This window comes from Seriola aureovittata, chromosome 21 (genome assembly GCF_021018895.1).
Source record: "Seriola aureovittata isolate HTS-2021-v1 ecotype China chromosome 21, ASM2101889v1, whole genome shotgun sequence".
NCBI classification, from domain to species: domain Eukaryota; kingdom Metazoa; phylum Chordata; class Actinopteri; order Carangiformes; family Carangidae; genus Seriola; species Seriola aureovittata.
The window spans coordinates 4,428,463-4,439,487 of NC_079384.1; the positions used below are offsets into that span (position 1 = coordinate 4,428,463).

The following is an 11,025-nucleotide window of genomic DNA, read 5'->3' on the forward strand; positions in this document are numbered from 1 at the left end:
AATACATATTTGATTGTAATTTAATGGAAAAGTCATGGTATCTGTATATTCAGGAAAAGTCTTCAGAGATGAACAGGCTGAACTGTGCTGGGTATTGCATTAAGGCAGTTATACTGATATTGGTGAATATGCTGTCAAATAAGTAAAAAAATATCTGCAGAAATTATGTGATGCAATCATGTTTCTAACATGTTGTAGAACTGAGGCTGTTTCAGAGCGAAGGGAGGAACCACCCAGTGTAAGTGTGGTATTCCTGATGGAAGAGTGACTTCATTTAGAAACAGTGGCCTTTTTGCGTAGTTTGTCCACCAGAGAGCGCTGACGGGTTGATTTTAGCTCATTATGTATCTTGGGCACAATCCTCGGAAAAAACAAAACAAATCTAAGTGATCCAGATCAAGATTGTTTATGTTTCAGTATGTTTATGTGCTAAGGCAAGAAGTAAGGCCTAAAAAGTCATATTATAGTAAGGTATGAAAAGTCATAGTATAGTAAGGTATAAAAAGTCATAGTATAGTAAGGTATAAAAACTCATATTATAGTAAGGTATAAAAAGTCATAAAAACGTCAGCACTGTGAGTAAGCAGGACGAGGTAGACAAAAAATGATATTAAACATGAGCAACATTTATTTCAGTATTACCATATAAATATTCTATACACAATGACACTTTGTAGACTGGAGCAGGTAATGTGCAGGTTTACATCACAATAAAGTGCAAGGTTCTTCGCTCGGTGGTGGATGAAAGCAGCACAAGCGACCACATTAGGCGACGTCAAATCCACGGTGCTTGTTTTGTCATGTCAGTACATTTACATATGGCATCAGCTCAGTGGTTATCACAAACTGTATAAAAACTATTCAGTCGTCTGCGTGACAAATACACAGGTATCTTTAAAGAATAAATATACATTCAGGTCAATGTAGAAAAATAACGACTAAAAAATACGTTTCTCCCCTCTGCCCGCTCCACCTTCCTTCTTTTTAATGTCTTCTTGTGTTTCAAGTCTTAATAACATCATTTGAGGATCGTGCATTCAGACATACAAAAACCATATAAGTGTGTGTGTGTGTGTCTTTGTGTGTGTGTGTGTGTGTGTGTAAAGGAGAGAGAGAGAGAGACATTAGCCCTAAAAGCTCCACAGACAAAACAACAACAAAATTATGCAACATCAGGCACTTCCATTCCCTGCAGCTTCATTATCCCACAGAGACAGTTTTGGGATCACGAAACGCTGACCCATCATCCTCAGTGTGGGATAAACAACTTATGGACCAATGGGACGCCACTGTGGTGGATTCCACAGACATGACACATCACATCAGCTCCTGTGTCCACTGGGCAGGAAGCCAGCAGGCTTACACCACTGACCTCGGAGTTGGGCTTTTTTTTTTATTTTTAATTTGTGACATTAGTCTTTTCAGTGTTTATCCCTGAAATCAGTCTGTTTGTGGGGAAAAGTTTCACTTTCAGTTAATTATTCTTAGTACTTGTCAATATTTTACTACATTTTTTATATAATTATTTTAATGATTATTTACTTTTTTATTGAACTCTGTGATTTTTTTTTTGGGGGGGGGGGGTGTGTCACCCCGTGTTAATGACCATACTGCTCAGTTTCTCATGTTTTAGCCCGTTAACTACTAATGCACTTAAGCACTTAAGCATACTGCAGGTTTTTAGATAAGCTGCCACAGGATTCAGTTTATTTCAGGTGGAGTTTGCTCAGTTTTCATTGAATTGTAGATTTTGAAGTTTCCATTTGTTTCTGACTTAAGAGTTTAGAGTTAGAAAACAAAGTTATTGCCGTTGAATAATTATTGTATCATTAATCCGTGATATCTAAATCTATTTGGATTTCTGTCATTATGATCTGTAAAGACTGAAGTTTGAAACTTGGAAATCAGAAAAGATGTGAAATGTTAGCATCTACAATGCCACGACAACTCGGCATCTATCGATGAAGATCATGTGATACGATCAAAAGCTCCAGAAACAGCTACTTGAGACTGTGATCAAGAATGAACCTGTCCTTGATTTTCATGCTATAATGACTTGACATACCTTGAGATGTGCAATCCATCCCAGTCAACAATCACTTCCTGCTTCTTTTTGAGCTCATGTTACATAATCAAATGATAATGCAAAGCAAAGAGGGTTTGTTTGGAAACTCTCCCATGACGGAGAAAGGTTAGAGAAAAGTCTGGAACATGATCTGAATTTTGAGTTTTCTTATTTCCTGCCTGGCAAACGTCTTGCTACCTCCTAGACTCATCTCAAACCGCTGCAGGGGAACCACCGACTTCGATCACATTTCTCTCGCTGAATGATTCGATTTTTGTTCGATCTTCTGAATGTCTTTCAGCCGAGGGGAGTTTTCCAAACAGAACTCGTTTGCATTTCATTACTACATAAGATCACCACAGTTTACTTAGAAAATGAAGGCAGCTAATTGTTAATTGCTAAAATGTGATGGATTATGTATTAAAGCAAGGCTTAAGTCTGCATGTCATTGGTCATTTAAGTGGAAACAGAGCTTTCCCAAAAATAACAAATTAATAAAACTTCAGTGTGTTTAATAAAAAAAAAAAAGTTTTTAATGTAAACCATTGTAATTGGTAGTTAAAGGGCTAAACAGCTAACTCTACTAAATGTACTAGTTTGGCTTTTAGTAGAGAGATTTTTTAGTATTCATCTTCAGAATCATCAAATTTAGGGGTAAACACTGAATTTTTTGGGAAATGATCTCATTGAATATCTATATCTCTGAATATCTTCACAAATTATCAGGTGTTCGCAAAAACCATAATTAAAAATCAGAACTGATATATATTCGCCTTTAAACCCGCCGGTCAAACTTTACAAAGAGGCTCTTAGGATGTAAATTCAGTGCAATTCCATAATGTGTTCTGTAATCAAGTCTCGTCTAGACTCAGTCGTCACTTGTACGGTGTGTTGTGTGTTTTCAGATGAAGAGCTGGGTGGACAGAGGAAACTACACTGTCTGTCTTTGCATTGATAGAACTGTACTGGAGGGAAGATGCATGCAGGCGGATCAAATCATCTCTCAGAGGGTTTTGAAACGCGTACAAGACTAAGCCACATGTTGTACAGTGGTAACAGTCTGTGTTTACAGGTTACAGGTACAGCACTGCATGTTAGCGTGGGACTGACGGCTACGCCCACCTCACTGTAGTTTAGAGTATGTACAATATGTTTGAGTCCAGTACTGAACGGTTAGCTTAGTGTGGAAGAAAGACAGAAACAGCGGCCATGTTTACATGCACAGAGGACTCTTCCTCTTCCTCTTCTTCTTCTTCTTCTTCTTCTTCCTCTCACGTGATTCCTGGTGTTACCTAGCTTTACTTCCCCGAATGAAAATGTTGTAACTGTCTGGACTCACAATCAGAGCTGCACAGTACATTGGTCCATATACTGAACTTCAGTGCAACTGCATGGAACTTATTATATTCATTCATGATATTCACTGAATCCCTCAGGTATGAGAGGAGATAAGAACATGAAAATGTCACGTACAAGGCTGTTAACCGTTTTAAAGGCACCCTGTGGAGATTTTGACCACTGTGCCATGGTGCAACGTCGGTGAGTGGGTTTGTGTTTCCTGCACCAGGGAAAGTAGCGATGCACTGGCGAAATCCAGGGAAGAAGATTGCAGACTCCGCACATGGATGTAAAACGATACAGGGTTCAAATTAATCAAAAAACTCAATGCAATGCAAATGTTTTTTTGAAAAAGGAAATGAGCTCAACACGACTGTCTTGAGGAAACACAAAACTTTTTGGTGAGTAACAGTGAATGTAAATGTAACTGTCTAGGGAAAGAAAACTCTATTGTGTACCTTTAAGACCCTTTATGTACCAGAACAATTTAACCACTAGCGACAACTCAGAGATTCCTTAGGGAGGTGTTAGATATCTGGCTTCAAAAACTCACTTCACAACCCTTTTTAAGGGACTAAGTCACTCCACCATCTCACCTACCTAGTCCCCTTCTCATCTGTTTGACAATGGAAGATTCAAGGGGCTGACGCTGACCTAAGCCCAAGTCTGCGCCTCCAATATCTACTTAAATCTGGCAGCCATATATGGGCCAGAGCCGGCTCACATTTGGTCCTCCAGTGGCGGTGAGTGCATATCAGCCGCAATGAGCCTGGCAACCTGTGTTCGCACATTTTGTTCTACAGGCAATAAACAGCCAAAAAGGAAATATTATTCCATCCTTTAGTATGGTGAAATAAGAGTATTGCCTTCACCAGATGTTTCTGTTGGATCTCTGCTCTAATCAGCTAACTTACTCCTCTCTGTAGAGAAAATGTTCGGGCTAGTTAGAGACTGTTTTAGCTGCTAACTGAGTTATCTGTCCACGGTTTTGCATTTCCTTGGTCACCAATAGAAGCCACAAACAGTTATAGGTATCTAATGCCCCTTTAATTCAAGGCAAACTCAGTCCCCACGTGTTAAAGGTGAACAGCTCGCCCTAAATGTAACATTAACTGGAGTCCGGCTTTTATCCAGGTGACTCTGTGCATGTAAACGTACCACTGACCAGACTGGAAGTAGCTTTCGAGGGGAAGAGCAGAGCGAGAGGTTGCAGAGAGGATGTGAAAACACCGCTCTTGGTCCGCAATCACCATTTACACGCTGCTATTAAGCCAGTGCCTCCAGCTCCTTCCTGCAGTGCCCACCCTGCCAACCTACTCCCACTTCATCGCTTCAGACCTCCAGGCCCCAGTCTCTGAAAAAGCCCTTGGCCACTCTCGACTCTCGGAAAGTCACCGTGAGGGAGTTGAGGGTGATGTCTGTGACTGTCACCTCTCCCGCACTAATGACGGGTCTCCAGACGTCGTCCGACTTCTCCGATGCAGTGACCCCGTCCGGTACGATGGCAGAGCGCCACTCGTCTGTCTTCTCTTGTCCTGAATGATGCAGGAACATGGAGAGAAAAAGACAGGGTAGAGTTGCAGTCAGTGATTCCATCAAGCCTATCACATGTGTACTGTTATTGAGTTAACCTCCCTGCTCTGACCTGGGTGTATTATCTCTGCTTTGATTCATGGCATAAATTGACAAAGGCAGATAGGATGCAATTGGCTGCAGAAAAAGACGACTCTAAGTGCTTCTGAGGTGAGAGGGAGGACAGAAATCCCCCGTTCTGAACCCCACATTGATTATTTTGGGGAAACTTTGAGATGTCTTAACTTTAAACGGTTGACTGACAGCTGGTTGCCACAAATTGCCATTTCACTGTCACAAAGATACACCTGTATTTTTAAAGTAGAGGCTCTAGAGCAGCCGTTGTCGTACCTTTACACGCACACGGAGACTTGAAATACTCTTTCATTAGTCTGTATTTTGATCCCTGCCTGATTTGCTCTTTAATCAGCTCAGGATAGAGGGTGTTTCTGGTTGCATGCCCAGTGAAAAAAGCCTGTGCGTGGCCGTGCCTATTAGGAGGTCCACAAAGAGTCAGGTAAACTGGGTCGTGATGGTGATTAGAGCCGACTGGCTGACCAAGTGACACACTTACCATTATGAATGCCTCCACTCTTCTCTGTTGTGTCCTTCTGAGCCACCTCTGTCTCCTCCTCTTCCCTATCTTCCTCATCTTCTACATTGTCCTCCTCTTCCTCCTCCTCCTCTTCTTCTCCTTCTTCTTCTTCTTCGTCTTCCAGGCCTTCCCAGTCCTCTTGTGTTGGACTCGCAGGGTTTGAGTCAAGGCACCTGAACTGTGACCTGCTGGGTTTGACTTTGTGATGTGCCACTTGCGGTCGTGGGCCTTGCCTGCAGGCAGTGTACGACTCGTCCTCGTCCTCATCCTCGTCCTCGTCCTCGTCCTCATCCTCATCCTCATCTTCATCCTCATCCTCGTCCTCGTCCTCGTCCTCGTCCTCTGGGACCAGTGAGCGCGTTAGGGAGAGATGCAAGCGGGGTGAAGGCTTCTCTGGAGTCTTGTGAGCGCTGCGGAGATCCATGGTGTAGACCGTGTTCTGGATCGAGATCAGAAAGAAAGAAAATGCATAACAGTCGTCATTCGAATAATTGTGTGAGCAAGGTGGTGGCCTGTGAGGAAAATACCTGGACAGTTTCCAATACAGGAAAAGGAAAATAGAAAGACAACTGTACACTCAAGTATGAACCACTGTGAAGTTGTGTTGATAAGAAAAAACTCTCGTCCAAACTTTACCTGCAGAAGGAGTCTTTTGGCTTTTGATCCTTTCCTCCTGTGACCCAGAGCTCTGTCTCTCTGCTCTCTAGGAAAAAACGAGCACATTAATAAACACATGAAAATGTCCTTGAAATGTATTCACTGACTATTTTATGGAATAATTTCAAGCCCATTTTGAACCTAACATGTAACATGTTTCTTTTGTCTAAATGTGTTTTCATTGAGTTCATTTTCCACATGGTATAAAAACTGCATCTCGTATATATTTCATATAGCTGTAATTAATATGTTTACAATGACAATGGACCACATGACCAAATGTGTAATGTGAAAGAGGTCGCTCGTAGAGACAAACCCATGTAGAGTCATCACCTTTCTCTGCAGCTCCCCTCAGCTCTATGGAGCGTTTTAGTGTCTTTCAGCTCGTTGTTTTGGTTTTACAGCCCACAGCTTCACTCTTTACTCTTGCTCTTACAGTGTCTTTTTTGGAGGTGTTTTCAGTGAAAAAGCTCTAAAAACCCACTGCTCAGCACCAAAGCAGACAGACACAGTCAGAACCTGGCTGGTGAACATCATGGAGTATGAAAATTAGACTTACATTCATCAGGCAAATAGAAACACGACTCTGAATGAAGGCTAATGTTCTGTTGTCTTTTCTTTGTGTAAATAGGAAACTGTTTCTTAACATGTTTTTGCACATCAACTTACAACCAAAACGAAAAACAGTAAAGTTATTGCAGCTTTATATTCTCTTTCAAATTCAGAACACATCACTTATTATTAATCCACCAGAATAATAAGAACTTTTACCTGCTTTCTGCTTACATGGATCTATTGTGAAATAGATATGCCCAGCACTCAACAACACTGTACTCTTCTCTACTGCTCTCATAATTGTAGCCAAATGTGTATCTGATCACATTTGGAGATGATTTGGAAGATCCTCCTTGCACAACTGGTGCATTTAGATGTGGATTTTATGTGTTTTTCTATATCCAATTCCAATCCAACAACCAAGGACACATGCTCCAGCTGGAGAGGGATCATGGATCTGGGTCTTGGTCTGCTGAGTCATGATCCCTTTATGATCAATATAATGTTAGAAGAAAACTGATTTATTCCTGCTCCGCTATGTGTCAAAGCTTCTGGCCTTTCCTGAACTCAGGCACATACAACATGTTGAGTGGAACCTTACTTCTCTTCGTAGGCCTGCACCAAGCGCTGGTCCAGAATGTGTTCCTCAGGTTCCCATGTGCTGTATCTGCAAGACATAAAAATAGAATACACAAGTAGAAAATGTTTCTACTTATATTCTTCTTTCATTGATTTATTTTTTTACAAAGGCCATAGTACTTTACTGTGCATACATATAATCTACTGTGCATGTCGATGTGAATATGACGCACCCTTGCAGGTTTAATATAATCAATTCATATCTCCAAATTAAGTTTACATACTTACTTTGGAGGCCATCCTTTCCACTTCAGCAGATACTCCACATTCCCCTGTGGAGACGTAAAGTTTTAGAGCAGCATCAGCCAAGAAGAAGTTATTTCAATTAAATCATAGAGTGTACAGTGGCTTGTCCAACACACACTAAATTTAAACCATTTAAATCTGTTAAATGTGGTGCTTCCCCTGGGATGTCTGTTTTGATAAAGCTTGAAGCGATGAGTTTACTGTCGCTGTGTTCCATAGTAAAAGGTGTATGTCGATACTGGAGGTGCTACGATCAAAGAGTCACATCTGTGAAACTAAAGGTTGCACACCGTGAACTTTAACATGAAGTTAAAGTCAGTTAAAGTCAAAAAGTCAAACTTTAAAAGCCTGAAACAGCTGCAACCCTGATTCAGATTTCATCAAAACTTGCAGGATTAATGATAATAATTGGCCCAATGGTGCCTGTATCATTTGTGGGATATTTCCTCTTTAGCCTTCATTACACTCAGACCAGAGAAGGTTAAAGCTCTCATCTCTACAAAAGTTTCCGTTAAGCTTTCAAGTAAGTGTGTGTGTGTGTGCATGCCCTTTTTAAACAATTTGCAGTGCAATCATTGTCAAAATAGAGTTACACTAACTAATATACAGTGCATTATACGACAATAGGGAAAGGAAAAAAACAAGGGCGACACTGACCAACGTCTTTCATCTACTTAATATCTTTATTCCAATACGTTCTTGATCAGTAGGAAGATGCTGTCGTACCATCAGACAACATCTATAATTAACAGATAATGTAAAATGTACTGTATGTTTTCCAGATACCAGGCAAGCCTTTCAGAGTTAGTCATCCTCGGTGACATCATTCAGTAATAACTTCCAAGCTCTCGAAGGTATTCTCAGTGGGTGAGGTCACCACTTTTCCCGACTTCATGTTACTCACCCAGTTCCCCATATACAGTAAAAAGGACATGCATGCGATGTATACTGGGTGAGACTTACAGTCTAAATTAACAGCATTGCTTGCTCCCTTAACTGTGGCTGCTATAATAAATAAATATAACATGCAATATAACTAATTTAACACTCGGTGCATGTAAATATTATGCACTCATGGTATAGTTACAGGCCTTTTATATATTAGAAAATGCTTTTTATAGCATCGCTGGAAAGATCAGTTAAACTCAAGATGCCTCCGTGCACTAACTATCCATGAGTAGACATGTTTGAGTTGTGGGTTGGCAGATTATTGAGTACTACATGTGGTTTTGACATCAACTTATGTGTAGTACTGAACTTTCACTTTATTCTAAGTGAATCCTAACTTCAAGCTTAACTAACAAACCACTTAAACATAGTTGCTATTGACTAAATCTGCATTGCAAACACTTACAAAGTATAAATTCAAAGTAAGTCGATCACCAGTTATCTCTGAACTCCTTTTTACAGTATATTTTGCCAAATTGCTGTTGGTTGCACACACCTGACATACAGCAGTATGTCAGCGTTATTGCACTTCATGTCTATATTCTCTATATTAGTGCTGAATTAATTCCAGCCTCTTACATGTTCGTAAAACTGGGATTGGGGAATGGGTAAAAGTTTTTAATTGTGTATTGCTACTTGTAAAAAATAAAATAAAAATCAGATGTTAAAATGCTAATTGGCAGAAAATGCACAATGGCTCACGTGTCCTATCTTTGTATCTGTGCTTAGTTAATTTTACTATAAAGTGCTTAAATCATTTTTTATCTACCCCTGCACATTCATGCCGGGGGGGGGGGCTGCTAGTAAATAGGCGCCATAATTTGTAGCTACGCACTCTCTTCCGTCAACACTAACAGGGTAACTTAGATTCAAACCCAATTAGCAAGCAAACAGGCCCAAACGGAGGTGTTAGGTTAACAACGTGTCCTCCTCCACAGCCTGTGCAAACACCTGACATGTTAAGCTGTAGTGCAATGACAACACTCTCACGTTACATTAAAGGGACATCCTCCTCTTACCCGCCCCCCTTTTTTATACACAGCCCGCAATTAGATAACCAGATTAGTCGCGCGATTCTGTTCATTTTAATCTCTCAAGCTTCCATTGGCATCCTCAAGTAGCATCCTCTCCTCCCGAAAATGTGTTTTCCTTTTTCAAATGCTGACAACGTCCCGCGGATACATTCAGTGAAGGTGTTGACCCGTTACCTTTCTAACTCTTTTCTTGACGATTGATTCCACGGCAAACACTTGCTCTCCAATCGCTGACAGCTCCATCTCTGTGTGCACGCGGCCGGCCGTTGGGCTTTAACTGTCAAAGTAACGTCCTTCTTCTCCACAAACTAAGCTAACGTTTAACGGGTTATCACAGCGCTCCCTCGGTGCAGTCCTCTCCTTTCCCGCTTCTCCCTCAGCTGTCTTCTTTTCCTGACAGTTTTTTTTTTTAAGGGCCCATTTATCCGGAGCGACTTCCTTGTGCTGGATCTTTCTGTGCGTCCAGTGACTTTACAAAATCTGCGACACATCTGCACACCGCTTCGCGCGCGCCCGTCTCCCGAGAGCGCGCTCCCTGACGATGAGTCGGCGCGCGCCACTAGCTGCCTCATCCCCCCCCCCATCATTCATTCGGTGTATGGATCATAGACTGCGTGTAAAAAATGGTATGAATAGATGAGGAAAACGGTCGTGAAGACGTGCTCACATCCAGAAACACTACGATGTAAATACACTCTGTAGGTTAAAGCTTTGAAATTCAAAATCTCAATGAGAAACAGTGGAAAGAATCGGCGGCAAATGTACTTAAAAGTATGAAAAGTAAGTATACCATATGCAGAAAATGCACCTCTGACTGACATTATTAACTGACATTATTACATTGGTAATACTGATGCATAAATGAAAAAGTAGCATTTTACTGTTGTAGTTGAGGTTTCACTCGTTTTAACAATTTTATGTTTGATACCATAAGTCCAGTGGTTTCCTACCAAGGGCACAAGATAAATCTCAGGGGTCAAAAGAAAGTGGGGCAACAAAGTTCTGCTTCACAAATTTGAATTTGTATTTTTTTCCCTGACACTTTGCTTTTTTTGTGAAATATTAGTTATATAACAACTGAAATCTGACTCGGAGCCCCAACCAGACATTGCTTTTTTGTAAAGGTTCACAAGCCAAAGATTTTGGAAACCACTGGTTCAATCCTCTACTAGGTAACTAAGATTTTCATGTTTTTATGTAAATTCTCTATAAATGCAGTTGAGTTAAAAGTGCCATGTTTTCTTCAGAAATGTCAAGTACAAGTCAAATACAAGTACTTCAAAACTGAATCCAAGTACAGTAGTTACTTCCCACCACCGACCAAAACAACCACCCGAACCATGCTGAGAAGAAGGATCTACTTTATAACTCAACAA

At 40.8% G+C, this 11,025-nt stretch overlaps 1 protein-coding gene across 1 annotated transcript; it reads right to left on the minus strand.

Annotated features, from left to right (window-relative positions):
* Positions 1–605: 605 nt before the first annotated feature.
* Positions 606–10,201, minus strand: cbx7b (chromobox homolog 7b). The gene is made up of 6 exons (XM_056366725.1): positions 9,824–10,201; positions 7,650–7,693; positions 7,384–7,449; positions 6,207–6,273; positions 5,550–6,009; positions 606–4,938 (listed from the first exon to the last, which is right to left on the minus strand). Exons 1-6 carry the CDS (start codon positions 9,890–9,892, stop codon positions 4,736–4,738), a joined length of 909 nt encoding a protein of 302 aa, XP_056222700.1. The 5' UTR covers positions 9,893–10,201; the 3' UTR covers positions 606–4,735.
* Between the last annotated feature and the right edge of the window lie 824 nt (positions 10,202–11,025).